We start from the raw sequence: 21,918 nt of genomic DNA, 5'->3' as shown, positions 1-21,918 counted from the left end.
ACGTGCTAGGAATCTGGTCCTGGCTGGAACCAGGGCTCAGAATCCCTCTCTGGTCAACTGCTGCTCCCGAGGCTGGCCAAAGCCTGTGGGCGCATGCGCATCCCTGCTGTCGTGGGCAGGGTCTGGGAACTGCTGGAGTTGCTTTAGCCAGTCCCACGGCCCAAGAGCAGGGTCTTCTCGCCAGTCAGAAGATAGGGCCTAAGGGGCGCCTAGGTGGCCTAATTGGTTGGGTGTCTGCCTCCGGCTCAGGTCATGATCCTGGGGTCCTGAGTTCAAGCCCCACACTGGTCTCCCAGGTCAGTATGGAGCCTTCCCCTCTTCCCTCGTATGTGCGTGCTCTCTCTCAAATAAATAAAATCTAAAAAAAAAAAAAGAAGGGCCCAAGTTACTCCCAGACTGAGAGTGCCCTGCTTTTACCAGGGGACAGGCTGGAGGGGGCGGAGGAGCCCGGCAGCGATGGGCTTGGGACAGGTTGAGGGACAATGTCATGGAGGAAGCTGAGGAGGGGAGACGCGGGCCGTGGGGCTGGGCTGGCTGGGGGAGTGGCTTTTGGCTAAGCTAGAATGGGTTAGGAAGGCGTGCCTTTCCCTTGGGCTCCGGGGCCGCTCAGATCGGTGCGTGCTTCAGTGGGGGACACTGAAGAGCTAACTTGGATACTGCCCAAGTGGTCAGGGAGGGAGGATGGTGTCCCCCGAACTAGGGGGACCAGGGAAGACCTTTCCAAGGATCCAGCATTTGAGCTGAGAAGGAGCTGGGGGCCGTGGGGAGCTCTGGGGAAGAGCGTCCGAGCCTGGGGACGGCAGCGTAAAGGGTGTGATGCAGGAAGGAATTTCTGGGCCGGGCAGAAGAGGAAAGGATCGGGAACAGTTTGTGACTGCAAGCAGGATCTCTTTACCCATCCTCCACTTGTTCCTTAAAAAGAATCCCTCCCCCCATGTTTAACTAGGCATATGGTCCCGCAGAAGAAAGACTGCATTGCCTGCATTACAGACAGATATGTGTGGTCTTGAGACTAATTCCTGGCCAGTGTGATATAAGAATCAGTACGTAAAATCTCCAAACATGTCCTTAAAGGGAGGGGTTTGCCTATCTTTGCCAGTTCCTTTTTTGCCCCTATGGCCTAGAACGTGCCCACAATGACTGGAGCGCACGCAGCCATCTTGGGCTGTGAGGTAGCCCGCAGGGGCGGAGGACAGCGGCAAGACTGAGCTGAGGAGCTTGAAGCCTGCAGCCCACCCCCCACTCCAGACGGCTCAGGCTCACCTCTTTTCAAAAGAGAAAAACTTCTGGTGCAAGCTATTGTTATTTGGGGTTTTCTAACACTTGTAGCTAAGCCCCTGATTTGAATGAAAAAAAAAAAAAAAAAGATAATTAGCTTCAGGAGGGGGTGGGGTGGGAAGCTTCAAGGAAGGGGGAAGGCAAGTTGTGGAACCTCTGCCCGGAGAAGGGGAGATGGAGCGGATAAAAAAAGTGTTTTAAGATTTTCTGGTTGGGGGCGTCTGGGTGGCCTCTGCCCTTGGCTCGGGTCATGATCTCAGGGTCCTGGGATTGAGCCCCACATCGGGTTCTCTGCTCAGCAGGGAGCCTGCTTCCCCCTCTTTCTCTGCCTGCCTCTCTGCCTGCTTGTGATCTCTCTCTGTCTCTGTCAGATACATAAATAAAATCTTAAAAAAAAATAAAATCTTAAAAAAAAGACTTTCTGGTTGTGTGCAGAGCCTAGTTTTAGATGTGTGTTGTAAATTAAAAAAAAAATTTAAGCATTTTAATTTATTTAACAGAGAGAGAGAGCACACACAAGCAGAGGGAGAGGGAGAAGCAGGCTCCCCACTGAGCAGGGAGCCCTGAGCTCAGGGCTCGGTCCCAGGACTCGGGGATCATGACCTGAGCCGAAGGCAGACACTTCACCGACTGAACCCCCCAGAGGCCCTGTGTTCATAAATTTAAAGAATGAGTGAGTGTGCTTTTATGTTTTCTCTGGCTGCTTGGATGCAGGTATGGAGTAGGACGGTGGTTTGGTCTAACAAGGGTTGGGAATTAGTAAGGACAATATAGTACGAGTGTGGAGTTTGGGGAAATGATTAGTTTTGGACTATGGGACTTGAGCGGGAAGGGCAGAGTGTGGGGACAGAAGTTGAGGACAAAGAACAAAAAGCTTCATTCTCCACTGGTACATCAGCAACCCCTGGAAACGTAAGGCTCACGGCAGCAGACGCTCACGGTTTCGGGCGCAGGCTGGGCTCAGCTGGGCCGTCCCGGGCCACACCTGAAGCTGGTGCTGCTCGTGTGGCCGCGTCGGCTGGAGGCTCGACCTGGGCCCCGATGTCCCAGCGGGTCCCCATCTTCCAGGGCCTCTTTTCAAGTGGTATCTCGTCTTTCAGGAGACTGTTTTGCTACTGCTTTCCCAGAGAACTAGCCCCCGTGGGCTCCAATCCCATAAGCCTCTGCGTGCATCACTTGTGCTCATGTCCCATTGCCAAGCAAGTCACACGTCCAAGCCCCGAGTCAGTGTGGAAAGGGTCTAGCGAGGACACGAGAACCAGGAGTTTTATAGGCTCATGAATGTGGGAAGTCCACCGCAGTCCATCGCGGGCCTCTCCCAGGACTGTCAGTATCTCCTCACAGTCCCCGGCTCAGACCTCCGGTCCAGGGTCTTCTATCTCAGTTAGGTCCAGGTCCAGAGATGTTGCTCGGGCAGCCTTCCTTGGATGTAGACAGCTGTGTGGGGCCTCAGTGCAGAGAACCATGAGCTAAAAAAGGAAAAGTTCTCTTTCTCTACACACACAATGTACATTAATGAGACAGGGACACAATGTCTTCCATCGACACTTCTATTAAAATGGGGGAAGCCTTGAGCGTGGGCTGGATTTGGTGACTTGCAGCCAAAGACTAGAGTATGGGAAAGGAAACATAGTAACTTTACAGGAGAAAACCCCAGCAGACACCACTGCAAGCAAGTGTGAAGATCAACATCACCGGCTCGAAGTCAGGTGGACAGACTGTCCGTCCGCTGTGGTGCACGGAGATCGCATCATGGGGCGCCCGGGGGGTTCACATGTTGAGTGTCTGACTAAAGCTCAGCTCATGATCTCCAGGTCCTGGGATCGAGTCCCACAACAGGGCTCCCTGCTCCTTGGGGAGTCTGCTTCTCCCTCTGCCTCTGCCTCTTCCCCTGCTTGTGCTCGATCTCTCAAAGGAAGAAATAAAATCTTAAAAAAAAAAAAAAAAAAGGCCACGTCCCTTCTGAGGTCTCCCCCGCAAACCCAGAACTCCAGGCTAATCACCAGAGACTATCCGACAAATCCCAGCTGAAGGACATTCCACAAAAGTGACCAGGACTCCTCAAAACTGTCAAGGTCATGAGAAAGAACAAAAGACAGAAATTGCAGAAATTGTCAGACCACGGGAAGTAAGGAGACTGAATGCACTGTGGTCACTTGAACTGGTTCCTGAAAAAAGAAAATGTCCGTTAAAAAAAAGTGAACTCCAGATGAAGCCTGGAGTGGAGCCAGGAGTCACACACCGGAGCGGCTTCCTGGCTGTGACCGAAGCCCCTAGAGACCTCCACGCTGCCCTTGGGGGAGGTGACGGAAGACTGACAGGAAGACTTCGCGTTACAGCTGCAACTCTTCCGCTGACCTTAATTCACTCTAAACTAAAACGTTTATTTGAAGAAAGGAAGAGATGGGGCTGCCTGGGTGGCTCGGTCAGTTAAGCGTCTGCCTCTGGCTCAGATCATGATCTCGGGTCCTGGGATCGAGCCCCATGTCAGGCTGACCTTGAGCCAGGGGTCAGCCTCCCTGCCCAGCAGGGGAGTCTGCTTGTCCCTCTGCCTCTGACCCCTATTTGTGCGAGTTCTCTCTTTCTAGTGCTCTCTCGCTCTCAAATACATAAATAAAATCTCTAAAACAATAAAAAAAATAAAAATTTAAAAAAGGAAGAGTTGGAAAGTGTGTAGCATTCACGGTCAGTGGAAACTCGGAAACGCAGTGGGTGTGCAGGTGCTAGTCAGCCTGCTGTCCTGCGGGGACGCTTCCCGGATGAGGGCCCATTGGTGTTGCCTGGTGCTAGTCCTCCAGGGGTGGCCCTCGGAGGCTCTGGACTCGGCTCTCTAGGTTCTTGGCTCTGTCCTGGGTCATCCTTCCTTGGGAAAGGCCCAACGTTCTTGACCAGAATGCTTTCTGCCGACAGAATTTTTGAAGCTTACAGGTGCTTTTTCATCTTGAACAATCTCTGTCTCTTGTAATCCAAGATAGTAGGATTCCTTTAAAAACTATGGGGGCCCCTAGGGAGCTCAGATGTTTAAACATCTGCCTTTAGCTCAGATCATGATCTCGGGGTCCGGATGGAATCCCCGTCAGGCTCCCTGCTCCTTGGGGAGTCTGCTGCTCCCTCTCCCTCTGCCTCTCTCCCTGCTTGTGCTCTCTCTCTGTTTAATGAATAAATGAAATCTTAAAAAAAAACACTGTGTAGTTTTAGGGTGAGGGAATGGGATAACTGGGCGACGGACATCAGCGGTACTGGGTGTTGCGTGAGACTGATGAGTCAATCACTCAGCTCTACCTCCAGGACTAATAATGCACTGTATGTTAATTAACTGAATTTATTTTTTTAAACAAATTATTTTTTAAAAGATTTTGTTTATTTGTCAAACAGAGAGAGACAGAGACAGAACAGCAGAGGGAGAAGCAGGCGTCCCACTGAGCTAGGAGCCCCATGGGGGACTCGATCCCAGAACCCCAGGATCATAACATGAGCCAAAGACAGACGTTTAACTGACTGAGCCACCCAGGTGTCCCTGACTAACTGAATTTAAATTTAAAAAAACTATGTAGGTTTTCTACGTATCAAATTATAATCCAGTATATTGAACAAGATTTACACCAAGAGATCTCTTCAAGGCAGACCTCATTCTACCTGCGAGACAGAATGACCTCGTCCATCAGATTCCCAGAAGCCCTAGATGAGAGGATCTATAAGGCGCTGCTTTACAGGGGCGCCTGGGGGGCTCAGTCAGTTCAGCATCTGCCTGCGGCTCAGGTCATGACCCCAGGGTCCGGGGATCGAGTCCCTCATCGGGCTCCCTGCTCAGGAGTAATCTGCTTCTCCCTCTGTCCCTCATCCTGCTTGTGCGCTCTCTCTCTCTCTCAAATAAATAAGATCTTTAGGGGAAAAAAAGATACTGCTTTACATCTCTTAGCAGTCTGAATGAGAAGTCTTATGGCCCCACTTGTTAAAAAATATTTATTTATTTATCTATTTTTGAGAAGCGGGGAGGGGGCGCAGCAGATGGAGAGTGACAGCAGACCTCCCACTGCGGAGCCCAAGGCAGGCCTGGATCTCGTGACCCAGAGACCAGGAGCTGAAATCAAGAGTCGGACGTCCCACCAGCTGAGTCACCCAGGTGCTCTCTTCCGGCCTCCCTTTCGACTTAATCTTCACACTGAGAACACATTTCACGGGGGTGCCTGGATTTGATCTTTGCTCAGGGCCTGTTTCTTTCTGTTTTTAATCTTTTAAAAGTTATTTTTATTAACATATAATGTATTATTTGTCCCAGGGGTACAGGTCTGTGAATCGTCAGGCTTACACACTTCACAGCACCCACCACAGCACATGCCCCCCAATGCCCACCACCCAGCCCTCATCCCTCCCCCGCACCCCCAGAAACCCTTGGTTTGTTTCGCAAGATGAAGAGTCTGTCTCCCTCCCGATCCCGTCTTGTTTCATTTTTTTCCTCCCTGCCCCCCATGACCCCAGCCCTGCCTCTCGAATTCCTCATCTCAGGGAGACCATATGATCATCGTCTTTCTCTGGTTGACCCTGATACTGTGCTGAGCGAAGTAAGTCATTTTCTTACACTGAGTTGCTTTTGCAAGGTGGGGAGACTGGGAATGAAAAAATGTTTTACTTTTCAGCCCAGCAATCCTAGATGGGAAACGTCTTCCCTAAATTCTTCTCTCTTTAGCTTGTTTTCCGCTTGTGATGTCATTCGTGGGGAAAAGCAGCCCACTGTGCCGGCCTCCTAGGGCTGCCGGGTGGGTGAGACTGACAGCACCGCGCTGGGGACTGCACGTCTCAGATCAAGGTGTCGGGAGGGTCCACTCCCTCTGGAGTCTCTGAGGGAGTCTGCTCCGGCCCCCCCGCAGCTGCTGGGGGTGCGGCAGTCTCTCACGCCCCTCGGCCGGCCTCCGTCTACTGCATCTCCGTGTCTTCCCGGGACCTCTTGCGTCTTGCGCGCTGCTTCTCCTAGCAGAAGCACCCACTGAATGGGCGCCACTCGGCGACGGCCTCCTCTTACCTAAGTACATCGGCTGTGACCTTATTCCAAACAGCATCACATTCTGAAACACGGGGGGTTAGGACTCTGGTAGATTCTTTTGCAGGTGACACAAGTCAACACACGACAGGCACTTCCACCTCTTTGCTGGAAGTCTCCCTGCCAAGAACCCAGTTCACTGTTTTCTTACCTTCCAGGTGACAGCAGGTAAGCACCTCGCTGACCTTTCTGCAAACACAGGTCCCCTTTCTCCAGCTTCTGCCAACGATGTCCTCCATGTCTGCTGGTCACCTGGTCCCAAAGTCAATGCCGCCTGTTTTTGGCGTTTGGCGCAGGAAAACACCCTCTTGGGCGAGGCGGCTACATTGTCCATGTGCTGCCAGAAGCCAGCACACCCCTCGTCCTCATCGTCACAGACCCCCTCCTGGTGGTCAGGTCGCTCCTCCTCGGGCCTCTCAGTCCTGGACACAAGGAGCCAGAGCGTCCTGGGAGCAGCCGTGGCCATCAGCGCAGGGGGACCGTCCCTGGCGGAAGCCGTCATCCTCAGGGACGGAGCCCAGACCCTCAGGGGCTCACTGTGGGGCGATGGGGAGCCATGCTTATTCTCAGCCCCTTCGTTTCTGGACGCATGTGGTCCACCGCAGGGACAGGTATGTCACGGCTTAGTCGTACACCCCTCGCAGACACTGATTTTGAAGAGCGCTGTAACCTCTAACCCACTACAGATCCTTGGGGATTCAGCAGGTGCCCCTCTCTCTGTGCCCACAGCATGTGCAGGCATAGGTTAGGCTATGACTTCCCTTCGAGGCCCTCGTGGTGGGAAGTGGAGACAGACCCCACGGGTGTACACAAGGTCAGGAAAGGGAATGGTCCCTGGGTCTCCCAAGGGAGAGCAAGTTCCTACCTGAAGGCAGCACTTCCGCTGGTCCAGATTAGGGGGTCTGGAAATTAGAGACCTTCAGGGACACCCACCCAACTGTCCTCAGCCCACGTGTCAGGGTCTCATTCATTCTCAACCAGGACCGCAGTAGTTACCATGGGTCTCCCCTGCTTTGAAATGGCCCTCCCAATCCATGGCAACGCACTTTACTGAGAAATCTGCTTTGTCTAACGGGAGCACGGCCTCCCCAGCCTTTAGTGTTTTTGTGGAATATCTTCTCCCACCCTCTTCCTTTAACCTGTTTTCGTATGTAAGATGGGCTCGTTGTAGACAGTAGGACTGGGTCCTGCTTTTTTGTGCCCAACGGCCTCCACCGTGTAGCTGGGATGTTCAGATGGGTCACATCTAATGTGATCAGGGACATGCCGGCCTTGGGTCTACTGTCCGGCTCTGTGCTCTCTGTGGCTCTCAACTCTTCCTGTTTCCCTCTTCCTCTTTTTCTGCCTTCTTTTGGATTTGTTGAGAATTTTGTATGACTTATTTTCTTTGTTGGCTTGTCAGCTCTCATCTGTGCTATTTTAATTTCTTTACCTTTCCAGAGACATCTTTGACGTATGACAGCCCACATCCGGTGACAGCACCCCTTACCTCCGCAGCGAGTACTTCCGTCTCCCACCTAGACGCTGCTCGCCAGTTCCGCACTGGTTTTTGTCTCTTATAAATCTCACATACATTGTTAGTGCTATTTAATCAGCGGATTATCTTTTAAATAGCAAGAAACAAACTTTTCACGTTTACCTCTTAGTTACAATTTCCACGTATTTCATTTCTTTGTGGAGATCTAGATTTGCACGTGGCGTCATTTTCTTCTGCCTAGAGGACTTTCTTTAGGATTGCTTGTACTGCGGCTCAGCTGGTGACGAACCCTTCCCGCTTCTGTATGTCTGAAAAGTCTACCTAAGCTGTGTGTTTGAAAGGTGTCCCCCCCCCCCCCCCCCCGGCGTCCAGTCTGGGTGGCAGTGTCTTCCTCCCAGCTCCCCTTCCTCCCAGAGGCGCTGCTCTGCCCTCTCCCAGCTGGCGGGGTTTCCCGCAGAGATCTGTGTTGGCCACACCTTGGCTCCTTGGACACGTGTCTGTTGACTCCTCAACCCTGCGGGCTGCTTCTACTGTTTCCCGTGATCATTTGGCTACGGCGGGCCTGGGAAGGATTTCCTTCCCGTAGCTTGTGCTTGAGGTTTCCCGACCTTTTGGGATTGGTAAGTTTATGATCTTCATCAAACCTGGAAGATTCTAGGCCATCATTTCTACATGGTTCTCCCAATCCATCCTCTCAGGGCCCCACGTGAAGCCATGCCGCAGCGCTCGTCATGCCCAGGTCTTTTTCTAAAGCTGAACAATTTTTTTTTTTTTTAAAGATTTTATTTATTTATTTGACAGAGAGAAATCACAAGTAGATGGAGAGGCAGGCAGAGAGAGAGAGAGAGGGAAGCAGGCTCTCTGCCGAGCAGAGAGCCTGATGCGGGACCCGATCCCAGGACCCTGAGATCATGACCTGAGCCGAAGGCAGCGGCTTAAACCACTGAGCCACCCAGGCGCCCCGCCCAGGTCTTTTTCTGATTAGTCTTCTCTTCTGCGTGTTCTAGAGCAAATGTTGAGAGTGTGCAACCCCAGGGGAAGGCCAGGGAGGCATTGGGAATTATAAAGTGGGGTGCCTGGGGGGCTCAGTGGTTAAGCGTCTGCCTTTGGCTCAGGTCGTGATCCCAGAGTTCAGGGATCGAGTCCCACATGCGGCTCCTGGCTCAGTGAGGAGCCTGCTTCTCCCTCTGCCTGCTTGTGCTCTCTCTCTCCCTCTCTGACAAATGAATTAAAAAAAAATCTTACCCCAAAAAAAGGACATTGCAAAGTTGCCAGACTGCCCCACACCAAATTTCCAGGGAATTCAGGCAGGACGACAGCTCACTGCCCACTGCCCCAGCCGCCCCTGCGGTGTCCCTGACTTCCTCTGGTCACCTTCTCTTTCCTCCCACTTCCTCCCCTCCCCCGGGGCCCACACTCCTGCACCCCCTCCCCCCTTGTGTTTCCTTTAAAATTTTCCCCAAAGAACTGTCCTGGAGGGGAATGGAAGTGTCCTGTGTGCTTCTTTCTTTTCTTTAAAGATTTTGTTGAGAGAGAGAGAGAGAGCGTGAGAGAGCGCACAAGCAGAAGAGCAGCAGGCAGAGGGAGAAGCAGGCTCCCACTGAGCAGGGAGCCTGAGGAAGGACTCAGTTCCTGGATCCCGGGAGCATGACCCGAGCGGCGGGCAGACGCCTAACCGACTGAGCCACCCAGGCGTCCATTCCGTATCTTAATACAGGATCAACTGTGTTTGTTAAAACTGAATGGAACACACATTTTGCTGTACGGAAATTCTCTCTCAGGCTTGAGATGAGGCTGGAGGGTCTGAGCAGGGTCAGGCGGGTGGATCCCTTGGAACGAAGGAGGACCCGGGCCACTGGGGGCTGCTAGCCTCTGCAGTGGCTAAGTGGTCCGTAAGACTCAGGACGCTGAGGGGACATCTTTCCTGAACCAAGAAGGGGACAGAGCCTAATCACACGTCCTGGGGCCCCTAGCTCCAGCTGGGTGAGCTCAGGGCAGGAGGCAGGGGCTGCCTCATACAACGCCCAGGCCCCTGTGCGCTCTCCTGCCTTTCTTTGCTTACTTACTAAAAGTGGCATTTTGTGATACAACATCTGGGATTTGGGGGAGGGAATGGGAACGGAAAGGAAACCAGATTGCCTGTGAGCGGGTCTTGGGTGACGGTGGTGGTGGGCATACGTGGGCCCATCTTATCTGACCTTCGGCACTTTTGCACACATCTGATATTTTCTTTTTTAAAAGATTTCATTTATTTATTTGACAGACAGAGATCACAAGTAGGCAGAGAGGCAGGCGGGCGGGGGAGGGGGGTAGGAAGCAGGCTCCCCGCTGAGCAGAGAGCCCCATGCGGGGCTCGATCCTGGGACCCTGAGACCATGACCTGAGCCGAAGGCAGAGGCTTAACCCACTGAGCCACCCATGGGTCCCACATCTGATATTTTCTGTGATAAAAATGTAAAAACAAAAACAAAAACCCACCCTGAAATTTGCATCTTGTTTAATTTGCTTGTATTTCCCAGTAAGGTTGTTTACCGTGTGGTAAGTTGCCTGTGGAGGGTGGGGTGTCTCAGCATTTCCATTCTGCAGAGTTCAGTTACAGTAGCTACTCTATGATCAGAGTATCAGCCCGTTGTCATACAAATGTTTCTGCTGCTTCGGTATTTGCTCTTTGTTTCCCTTGTCTTTTTTTTTTTTTTTTTTTAAGGATTTAAAAAAAAAATGTATTTGAGAGAGAGGCAGAGAGGTCAGTGGGAGAAGCAGACTCCCTGCCAAGCAGAGAGCCCAATGTGGGACTGGATCCTGCGACTCCAGGATCATACCGGAAGCCGAAGTCAGCTGCTTAACCGACGGAGCCACCCAGGACCCCACCTCAGTCTTTTTCGAGTAGACATTTGTAGTTGCCTCATTCTCCTCGGTGGGGCCGGGCCGAAGCGCCTGTCCCAGCAGGGACCTGTTTTGCCTCGGGCCATCCTCCTCACAAGCCTGGAGCTGCTCACCAGCAACCCCTCCCACCAAGAACCTCAGCTTCCTTGTTGGGCCTTTGCTCTCCCGTGGGAAACCCGCTCCTTCTGCCCCCCAGCCTTCTCTGAGGGCTGATTTTCTCTCCCCACCTCAGCCCCCTGGCCTGGAAGGGGGGCCCCACCGGCCCTGTTCCTCACTGTGGCCTGCGGCCCCTTCCCCACTCCCCCCTCCAGGAGTCCCAGCCGACGTGAGCCATCCGCTGCGCCATCCGCTGCGCCAACCGCCCACACCAGCCCTTGCTCCTTGACGGCCCTTCAGCTCCTGCCCCTCAGTCCTGACCTCCTCCTCTTGCCAGCGACCTCGTCCTCTGCCCGCTGTGCCCCGTGCCTGTCACCATCAGGAACTGTCTCCTCCACCCCTTCTCTGCCATTTCAACTCGACACCCCCTTCTCCTAGCCCCACCGCCTAGCCCCCAGCTCAGTCCTGCAGACGCTGACCGCCGCACCCCAGGCCCCCACCATGCCATGTCCTCACCCCATTTAGATCCCACGATCACTGTCACCTCTCTCTTGCACATCCCCTGGGCTCTGGTGCACCTTTTAGAAGCTCACCTGGCAAAAGCCCAAACCTGGATGCACCCAACTGCTCTGCTTCTCTCCACTGGCCTCCGGGCTGCTCCTCAGACTCCACACAACCCCATCTCCTCTGGACAGAGGCTACAGCTCACAATCGTCTCCCAGGCCTGGGCTCTACCCCCTCCTGCTCTCATGATCCAACCTATGACCTGGTCTATCTTTCTGGTTGGTACCTGTGTCCTGGGCTGCCCATGGGCTCTAGGAGCAGGTGGGGAGTGGTTGTTCTGAGCGGCAAGTCTCACCTCACTGTTGGGAAACAGAATGAGCGGTCATGGATAGCCCACTATGCACCCAGGGCTCCAACTGGTTTTCAGGAAAGCGACCCTTCCCCATTTTACTGAAGAGAAGGCTGAGGAGGGGGGTGTTGGGGGGCCAAGGGGCCAGACCAAAAGAGGCTCCCAGCTACAGTAGGATCCTGGAAGCCAGGGAGAGGGATCCAGAAGGAGGTGTGGACCCTCTGGGTTAGGCTAGACTGGATTGGAGCCCTGCTAGAGTGGAGGGGATGAGAAGGTGACCACAGGGTTCAGGAGTGAGCACGCACAGGGATCTTGGCTCTGCTGGGGGCCAGATGCTGGGGACATAACTCAGTGAGTCTCCCCTTTAAAGCCTGGCCTTCCAGCAGCAGGGGACCTGTGCAGGACTGGAGGTAGCATGCCAGGAAGCAGAGGGACATAGAGGGACACAGAACCAACACTGCATTCCCTCACCCCAGGTGGGTAAGAGTCTGGGCCAAGGAAACAGAGTCTCTGAGGACCAGAGGCTCTATGGGGGGAGGGGGGACAGACCAAGCACCCTGGGTGCTAATGCCCTGAGGGCTGGAGTAACCCTCAGCTCTCTGGGTCCAGACAAGGCCAAAGCAGCCTTGTCTTCCCCTGTCCTCCCCTGCAACAAAGCCCCCCCCCCCGCCCCCCCTCCCCCGCCCCACCCTCTGGCCTCCAGCCCTCAGTGGGAGAGATTCAGGGTGGCCTCTGGTGGAGGTCAGCTGAAAGTTTCCAAAAGCATGAGAATCACTATCTCCTTCCCCAGTCCCTCCTAGCTGGACCCCAAGACAGCGACCTTGGGATCCTGGCGGAGGCAGGCGGGGCGCTGGCAAGGAGGCGGAGCCAGGAGGCCCAAGTAATTGAGAAGGGCCGCATGTGTGCTCTGCAACCCAGCCACTGCGGACTGATGGCCGAGGCCTGGGCCCACCTGCCCCTCCCCGCCAGGCGCCTCGTGGGGCTGCGGGCTCCACCTGAGCGAGCGCGATCAAGGCCCGCCTGCATAGTCCCCTCGGGACCGCCCTGCCGTGGGACACATGTGTCTGGGCCCTGACGACTTGTCCGTCAAGAGGGTTGGGAGCCAGGGGGGCGGGGAACTTGACAGAGAGAGGGAAAGGGAGGCGGACAGCGAACCAGGGGATGGAGGGACACGGAGGTTGGATGGAGGAACAGAAAAACGACGGAAGAGGGGAAGGGGCACGAACAGAGGGCGTGAACAAGAGGATGCGCAGCCGAGCGGGAGGATGAGGGAAGGGGACAGGCACTCACGAGCACAGGGATAAAGTGACTGGGTCTAGAGGAGGGGCAGACAGGGATGAAGTCAGAGGGGAGGCAGGGGCGGCTTGCCCGGGAGGAGTTTGGGGCGGGGGCCTGTGGCGCTGCGGAAGGGACTGCGCCGGGCACGTCCAGCCCGCGCCCGGAGGGTCTGCCCGGTAATTAGGCCTCGGTCCAGATGGGCCCCCAGTCCCGCAATCAAAATGCTAATTGGCCCCGGGCCTCCGGCTGCGCCTCGGCCCGGGCCCTCCTGGGAGCGAGCAGGGACGACAGGCTCGGCCGAGCGGGCTGGGGGTCCCGTCCCCGCCCCCACTTAGGGCCTCGCCGGCTGCGACTCCGCGATAAGGGGGCGGCGGCGCCCCGCCCCCGCCCCTCGGGAACGCCTGCCACGCAAGATGGATATGCGGCCGCGGCCGCGGCCAGGGCCACAAAGCGGGCCTGTGGTCTCCGCCGCGCCCCCCGCGCGGGGCCAGCTCGCTCGCACCCACACTTGCTCGCCTGCGGGGCCGAGCCGCGGGAGGAAGCGGGGGCGCCGCGCTCAGCCCTCCAGGCACGTCCCCGCACGCGCGCTCCCGGGGCGGCCCGCCCGCCGCGCGCTCCCGGCCGGGGCCCGCGGTCCCGCCGCGCCGCCCTGCACAAGGTCACTGCGTGTAGCGGCGGGCGCGCGCGCGCCCCCGCCGTGCACGCGCCCCCGGCTCGGCCGCGCCCGGACACTCCCCGGAGCCACCCTGCGACCTTGGTCCTCAGTGACAGCGGGTCGCGCGGAGGCGCGCTCCGAGCGTGGACTCCCGAGCCACCCGGCGCAGGCGAGGGAGGGGACAATGGCAGCTCCGGGCCCTAATTGAGGACATATGTCCCCGCGCGCGGCCATTGTGCGGCCTGGAGCCCCCGACACCCCCGCACCCGGCCATTGGCGGCTGGGGCTGACGTCATGGGGGCTGCAAACTCCGGGCGGGCGGCCTCGGGAAGGGTTATCCGCCTGGTTGCGGAGCCGCCGGGGGGAGCTGCAGCCGCGCGGAAGGGTGCAAAAACACCACGAAGTCGAATTTCTAGAGCAAGGGCATGGCAGCCCCTCTCCCGCTTCACAGCCCGTTCGCTGCGTCGCCGCGGCGCTCGACCTCAGCCCCCGGGGAAAGAGGCGGAGGGGGGAGGCGGTGAGGGAGGCCTCTCCAGCGGGCGCGAGGTCAGCCCGGGTGACCGAGTGGCAGGGAGACACTGCGGCACGGGGCGCGCGCCGCGCTTCCACACTGCGCTTTCGCTGCCTCAGCATTCGCTCCTTCGCCTCCCTCCGCCCCCGCCCGGCCCCTAGGATCCCCAGCCTCCGCACCCGAAAGCCAGGCAGGCTGGACCAGCCTGGGATCCGCCCTGCGTTCCTCCCCACAAGATCCAAAGTCTGGGGCTCGCGAGTCCCGGGGCCGTTTCCCCCTCTCCCCCCACGCACGACAATGCCGCAGACCGCTGGGCCTCCATTCTCGAAGCTGCTCGGGGGAAATCCACACATGCGGGGGCCGCGGCATCCCCAAGACCCCTCCCAGGAGACCCTGGCCGGGCCCGGCCCCGCGCAGCCATTTCCGCCGGCCTCTCCTCCCTCCCCTTCTCCCCCTCCCTCAGCTTCTGGGCTTTAAAAGCCAGAGGCTGGGCCCGGCCGCAGGCAGAGGCTGCCGCGGGCGCAGGAGGCCGGGCCCGGGAGCTGTCCGAGCGCTGAGCCCCGCCCCCGGAGCCCCCGTCCCTCCCTCTCTCCTTCCCTCGGCCCGCCCTCCCTGCGCACCCCTCCCCCCGAGGACCCCCGCCCCCCGCTCGCCGCCGCCGCCGCCGCCGCTCGCTCCGGCAGCAGAACAATAAAGCAAGCCTCCCAGAGACCCCCGCCGAGGACCCCCGCCTGGCGGCCGAGCACCCGCGGCCCGCCCCTCGCCGCCCGCCGCGGCTGAGCGCGCCCGGTCGCTGGCCGAGGTGCTGGCCGGGCCGGCGCTGGCCGCGGTGCTGAAGCTGCTGGCGCTCTCGCCGCCGCCGCCGCCGCCGCGTTCTCCGGGCCCGGCGCCTCCACCCCCAGGGGCATGGGGGGTCGCTGACTGAAGCTCCGCCGCGGCGGTGGGGGGGAGGGGAAGGGGGCCGCGGAGCCGGGCCAGCCCTGCACCCACTCGCAGCCTCCGGGCCCGGGACGGAGCCGCTCCCCCCTTCCCCACCCCCCACCCCCCGGCCTCCTCCCCCGCCTGTCCAGGGGCGGCACTGCGGGCTGGGAAGCCGGGACCAGAGGAGGGAAGGAAAGAAGGAAGGAAGGAAGGAAGAAAAGAAGGAAGGAAAGAAGGAAGAGAAGAGAAGAGAAGAGGAAAGAGGAGGAATTCAGAGGAGCAGAGGAGGAAACGCAGGGCAGGAAGGAAGGCAGGAGGAAGAGAGGACCGCACTCCAGCGGCAGCATCCAAAGGCCAGAGTGGGGACCCTTGCTGCCTCCGCCGCTCCTCGGATGGTGACGGGGCCCCGCCGCGGCCGCAGCCCCCCCGCGCCCCGGCTCTGCAGGCCCGCAGCGCCGGAGCCCCGCAGGAATCATGCCCAGATCCTTCCTGGTCAAGAAGGTCAAACTTGACACGTTCTCCTCGGCGGACCTCGAGAGCTCCTACGGGCGCGCCCGCAGCGACCTCGGAGTGCGACTGCACGAGAAAGGTGCGAGCTGGGCTGAGGCTGGGGACAGCAAGGGGCCCAGGGCAATGCTGGGAGGGGTAGAGGAGCAGAGTATGGGGATGGAAGGGTCAGGGGCTCCAAGAAATAGACCTGAGGGAACAGAACCAGAAGGAGACAGTGACTGAAGCTGGACTGTGGAGGAAGGTGGGAGAGGGGAACGCAGAAGCAGGCCAGAACAAGGCCAAGGCCAGACAGGGAGGGTGTCAATGCAGGAGAGAAGGTGGGGAGCAAGGGTGGGAAACAGGAAGTACCCGAAGGTACGCATAGACCCACACCCTGGCTATGCGTATGGACACTTGCTGATATGACAGGAACTGCCATGCATGCAGACCCACACCCAGAAACCTGGGCCTTCCTGAGTATCATCCTCTCTTTTTTGGCTAGGGCCACAGAGTGCTGTGAGTTCCAGGGAGTAGGCATGGGTCCACTGGGGGCCGCCACCTGTCAGGACTAGGGCACCAGCAGAGGAGCTGCAGTATTTCCCCTGCAACCAGGGCCAGGGAGGAGGATGTAGGCAGGAGGGCTCCAAGTAGGCAGGTCCTAAGTGCTGGACTCAGGGGGAGGCTCTTTGTGTAAAGGTGCCCAAGTTCAAGGACAACTGTTAACATGCAGGCAGGAGGGCTGGGAGGGCCAGCAGTGTGGGGTGGCAAACAAGTGTGAGCCTGTGTGTGCGCCTGTGTGCGCCCATGTGACTGCGTGCGGCCATGTGACTGCGTGCGCTTGCTTGTGTGTGACCCTGTATGAGTGTGTGCCTGCCTGTGTGCCACTACATGGGACCATGTGACTCTGAGGCCGCTGTGCACCCATGTGACTGGCGACCCTGGCTGACAGTGTGTCCAGGGTGGCTGCATGTGTGACCCTGTGTGAGTAGGTGGCATGCCAGTGAGCGTGCAGCCCACCCTATGAGGACACTCCAGGGTTGATGGCTGGGAAGCAGAGTGTAACCCTGAAGAAGCCAGAGGCTGCATCGTGTGGTGTGTGCACTTGTGACTCTGAGGTTGTGAGATCCATCTTGTACCTTGAGAACAACTGCAGTTACTGGCATGAATGTGTTGCCTGCCTGCGGCTTGTCCCAGTGAAGGTGTCCCCTGGTGGGTGCCCTGGCACTCTCCAACACAGCGACTCCCTGTCATCCGTCCTGAGGCTCGGGAAGGCCCCTACAAGGGCTTAGGGCCTGGGGGAAGAGGGCTATGTGGAACAAGGTAGGACCGAAGGGTGCAGGATGACCTAACGGAGTCAGGAAAGAAGCAGTGTAGATGGAGGAAGGTAGGGCTGGAGCGGGAAGGGGGTCGAGTCCAGTGAGTAGTAGACGACCTGGGAGGGAAGAAGGAGGTGCTAGAGGGGGTAGGAGGGGCTGTCCGAGGGAGAAGTCTTCAGCGCTTGTGGGGGGGCCTAGGGGACCAAGGAGGGGGGCATCAAGCCTGGACACGAGTTCTAGGTGCCAAGGGGAAGAGCAGGTGGGCACCCGGCGAGGCAGGAGCGACGGGGTCCCTCGGTGGGCGGTCCCGGCTTTGTGCGCTGCGGGTCCGCAGTGTGTTGCATAATCAGGGAAAACTGCTGAAGTGGGGAGAACCCGAGGGGGAGGAGAGTGGAGGAAGAAGGGCGAGGGAAGAGCCGCCCCTCCCCCCTGACCTTGAGGCTCCGCGGAAGGGGGGCAGCCGCGCCCGAGGATGCGCCTCTTTCCTCCCCCTGCGAGGGCGGGGCGCGCGGCGGGGGCGGAGCCGGGGCCCGGCCCAGTCTCATCCGCCGTCTCTTCTCTTCCCTGCCTGCCTCCCCCATCCTCCTTGCCCCGCGGCCCCCCGGCCCCTTCTCCTTTGTCCTTTTCCTTGTTCCCTTCTTCCCGGACCCCGTGTCGCCGTCCGCCTTCCCGTGTGTGTCTCGCCCGCTGCCCGGTTCCCCCTCCCTCTGTCTGCTCGTCCGCCTCGGCCCTCAGGATACCTCAACGACTACGCGGGGCCCGCCTCCGTCTACGATGGCGATGCCGAGGCGGCCTTGCTCAAAGGGCCGTCCCCAGAGCCCATGTACGCTGCGGCCGTGCGTGGAGAACTGGGCCCGGCGGCCGCGGGCTCGGCACCGCCTCCCACCCCGCGCCCGGAGCTGGCTACCGCCGCGGGCGGCTACATCAACGGCGACGCGGCGGTCAGCGAGGGCTACGCGGCTGACGCCTTCTTCATCACCGACGGGCGCTCGCGCCGTAAGGCCGCCAACGCCGCGGCTCCCTCCACGGCCTCCGCGGCAGCTCCCGACTGCGACAGCGGAGGCGGGGCCGGGGCGGGTGCGCGCGGCGCGGGGTCGGGGGCCGGGGGCCGGGGCGGCGCGCGCGCGGGGGTGAGCACGGAGGCGCGCGCGGGGCCTGGGGCTGGCGGCGCAGGGGGCCGGCACGCTTGCGGCGAGTGCGGGAAAACGTACGCCACGTCGTCGAACCTGAGCCGTCACAAGCAGACGCACCGCAGCCTGGACAGTCAGCTGGCGCGGCGGTGCCCGACGTGCGGCAAGGTGTACGTGTCCATGCCGGCCATGGCCATGCACCTGCTCACGCACGACCTGCGCCACAAGTGCGGCGTGTGCGGCAAGGCCTTCTCGAGGCCCTGGCTGCTGCAAGGCCACATGCGCTCCCACACAGGCGAGAAGCCCTTCGGCTGCGCGCACTGCGGCAAGGCCTTCGCCGACCGCTCCAACCTGCGCGCGCACATGCAGACGCACTCGGCCTTCAAGCACTTCCAGTGCAAGCGCTGCAAGAAGAGCTTCGCGCTCAAGTCCTATCTCAACAAGCACTACGAGTCGGCTTGCTTCAAGGGCGGCGCTGGCGGGGGCGGCCCCGCGGCCCAGGCGCCCGCCGCTTCGCCGCAGCTCAGTCCCGTGCAGGCCTAGGGCGGCGGCGCCTCCGCCAGCCCAGCCGGGTCGGCTCTCAGCAATACGGGCCCCCAGGGAAGTCTCCGCCAGCTCCCGGGCGGAGGGGCCGGAGGGCGGGCCCCTCCTCACAGCAATAGAGGGAGGGGGCCCGGCCCCGCCCCGCCCGCCAGGGGCCTTGTCGGCCCCTTCAAGCAATAGGGTCCTGAGGGGAGACCCACCCCGAACCCCCTCCCTTCCCCTCCAGGGTGCCCCAGGCTTTTTCCCAGCAATAGGGTCGAGGAGACCCAGAACCGAACCTCATCTCCGAGTTAGGTCTCTGAAGACGGGGGTGGGGTGAGGTGGGCAGCACCCCCTCCTCCCTCCTCTGCGCCCCTGGATCGCGTCGCAGAGACTCAGGTCTTCCCCACCCCTTTCCCAAGCCTTCCAAGGGCCAGGCCTGCGGCCTAGACGTCCAGGGAGCAGACCGGGAGAGGAGCAGGAGGGGGGTTTCTGCAGAGGCGTCCCTACTCCTCAGTCTTCGCTGAACCCCAGGAGTGATACACGCGTTGGGGATCAGGGAGAGAGGCGGACGGCGGCACCCCTCTCCCTCGGGTTCTTTCTGGGGCCTCAGTCCAAGCCGCTCTCCCCCTCGCCTCGCATCCTCGGCCAAATCCGAATTCTTCCAGCCCAGCTTCCCGGGCTCTGTCCTTCATAACGAATAATAATGACGCATATCGAATCGCATGGACTTATCCGACCTCCTCAGACCCCACTCCCGCCCTGCCCCGGGGCCCCCCTCCCTCGTCCCCGGGCATTCGGTGTTGGAGGACGGATCCTGGGGCCCGGCAGGCAGGCCTGGGCACGGCCCATTACACACCTCTCTGTATTCGCTTTGCGGGTAAAGCCCCCTGGGGGGGTTGCGGATGCGTCGGGTTTCTTTCTTTCTGTATTTGTACGTTTTATTTATGAACGGATTGCACTCGGGTCAGGGAAGGGGCGCTGAGGCCCCCATCCTTCCCGCCGACGCCGGGGGCTCGGGATGTCCGGGATCACTTTCCCCGCCCCTGAACCCCGCCCCTACCTGGGCCCTACCCTCGAGCCCCAGGCCCCGCCCCCACTCTGTTGCCAACTTTCGCCCGTCTATGCCAAAGCCTCGGCGGCGACCCCGCCCCAAGGGCCCGCCCCATTGGCCGCCGCCTTTGTGACGTCACTGCATGCAGCCCCAACCCTCCTCTTGTCCCTTCCCGGGGCTGCCCGCTCCCTCTCCCTCTTAGTTAGTCCGATGCCGACTATAGAGCAATAATGCGCACTGCATGCGAAGCTGCCGCCGCCTCTAGAGTTACTGAGAATCAGGTATCCCCCTGCCCTATCCACCCCATAGGCCCCTAGATCAGGGACATTGCGCGGGGCCGGACGCGCAGACTTTCTTCCCCTTCTCCTCCCTACTCCCCCACGGCAGAGCCCTGCGGGTGTAACAGTTCCAGGGGCAGGGGCGGGGTGATTGCCCCCAAGACCCCTCCTTCAGTCATCCATCACCTACCTACTCTGTGCCAGGCCCGCTGCAGAGTCAGCCAGGGGTGCAGCGACCTGCAGGGGTGCGTGTTCGCCACAGGGGTCCGTCAGGTTTGGGTGGGCCCAGGAGGGCTGCATACGCAGAGAAAGGCCTGATCCCTAGACCCAACCCTGCATCCCTCTTACCTCTTCCCTGCCCCAGCCCGGGGCCACTGCTGGGTGCAACTGGGCTCTCCCTTTGACTCGCACCTGGCGTTCTCAGCTCAGGTGGCACAGACCCAGGGCCCCAAGGCCCAGCACGACCAGGCCACCCATACCAACTCTCAGTCCTTCCATCTTCTGGCCACCCTGGGCTCTGCTGTATGGGGCCAGAGCCCCAGGCCAGACACAAGGTGCGCGCTGGAGTGTATGACCTGGTCAGCCCCCTCCCCACCGGCACCAAGCTGCTACAGAGCAGCCCCTGCAGGAGTGGACTGAGGACCCAGCACAGCAGGGCCCGCATCCCAAACCCTCTGCACCACACCTCGGGGTCCACACAGCTCCCGGGCTGGGGCCTGCCCTCCTGTGCTGGGCACACCCGCATGCACACGCACACACCGGCGCTCCACCCTACCCCCACACGCCGGTCTACCTACCTAAGGAGAAGGCCAGAGGGCCATGGGCCGGCCAGGGTCTCCTGCTTCTCCCTACACCCCGCCGCCGTGGAAAGCCATGGGCCCCCTCCCGCCCCCATAACTAAGCAGCACAATAACCGACTTAGCGAATTCAGGTAGAAGGAACGTTTAGGTAGCACCTATTTTGTACTGATTCTACGAGTAGGGCCCGAGATGCGGGGGCCCTCGGGTGGGGGTTGTGGCCGCCGGCCTGCCCCGCCCCCACCCCCCGCCTGCGCCCCGCCGCCTTGTACATACTCCCACCCACCCGGAACAGGCCGGGATTTTTACTCGGGCCGCGCCCCTCTTCCGCCCCCGTTTGGGGCTGGGCCGGCCGGACAGACGGACGGACGGACAGACCTCCTTCCTAAGCACAATAGCACCAGCTCCCCGGAGCGCCGCACCTCCACGAGGAGAATAAATGCCACTCTTGATAGAACTTGGAGTGTCGGGTTGATGTATCCAATGCTGGGCCCATGCCACGGGTGCGCTGGGATGTCTGGGGGTTGGCTGCCCAGTCGTGCTGGGTCCCAGAGGCAAGGCTGGTGCAGGTACAGTGCTGGGAATGGCAGCCGACCCATGCGGCCCCAGGGCCGGGCACTGCCTTTGTCAGGGCGCACCAGTGTCCCCTTTTGCAAGAGGGTTCTCTTCTACCCAAAAGGGCCAGCTTGACAGGCCAAGCTGTGGGAGAATTCCCCTAAAAAGCAGTTGGCATTTGTCCCGTGGCAGGTTAATCGGCTCTGTGCCTGGAACTGAGGGAGCTAAGGGTCTCCAGCCTGAAGTCAGGCCAGCCCAGAAGTGATCTGGAGTCCCCCGAGTAGGTGTGGAAGGGATGCAGACCTATGGCCTGCTCTCCCTGCCGGAGCCCCTGGGGCCTGACACCCCGCAACAAACCCTCCTCAGTGCCAGTGGAGGAAAGGGGGCCAGTAGGGGTGCAGGGTCCAGCCCCTTGCTGCTGTGTGCTGCCCACGCCCTAACCCCTCACTGTCTGAGGAGGCCTTCATGGACAGCTGACCCGTGTTGCTTCTGGGCGGGCCACACAGGCTTCCACAGCCACCCACAGGCCTTGAGCCTTAGGCTGGATGAATCAAACTGAGATGAGGGGCAGGACTGTGCTGGTCAGGGACAGCCCAGGACAGGGACCCCTGCCCCAGCAATGCCTCCTGACACCCAGGTAGGCAGGCATGAGCCAGAGGCCCACAGTCTTTGGAGTCATGCAGTTGAACCAAATGATCCCAGGGCCAGTCGTGTGAACCCTGGCAGGAGACAGGCCTGCCCAGACTTCATCCATCGGGATGGACAGCAGGGGAGCCTGACCTGCATG

General features: G+C 59.7%; 1 protein-coding gene and 1 long non-coding RNA gene across 2 annotated transcripts; one reads left to right on the top strand and one right to left on the bottom strand.

Moving 5' to 3' along the window:
- Window positions 1-1,937: 1,937 nt before the first annotated feature.
- Window positions 1,938-17,614, bottom strand: LOC116574865. Its single transcript, XR_004279524.1, has 3 exons — window positions 17,536-17,614; window positions 11,563-11,635; window positions 1,938-2,886 (listed from the first exon to the last, which is right to left on the bottom strand). It is a non-coding gene; the product is annotated as an uncharacterized LOC116574865 (long non-coding RNA).
- Window positions 14,147-21,031, top strand: SCRT1 (scratch family transcriptional repressor 1). Its single transcript, XM_032315765.1, has 2 exons — window positions 14,147-15,579; window positions 17,531-21,031. Exons 1-2 carry the CDS (start codon window positions 15,465-15,467, stop codon window positions 18,466-18,468), a joined length of 1,053 nt encoding a protein of 350 aa, XP_032171656.1. The 5' UTR covers window positions 14,147-15,464; the 3' UTR covers window positions 18,469-21,031.
- The last annotated feature ends 887 nt before the right edge of the window (window positions 21,032-21,918 follow it).

Source organism: Mustela erminea, chromosome 16 (genome assembly GCF_009829155.1).
Source record: "Mustela erminea isolate mMusErm1 chromosome 16, mMusErm1.Pri, whole genome shotgun sequence".
Lineage (NCBI taxonomy): Eukaryota > Metazoa > Chordata > Mammalia > Carnivora > Mustelidae > Mustela > Mustela erminea.
This window is presented reverse-complemented; position numbering and strand designations above follow the sequence as displayed.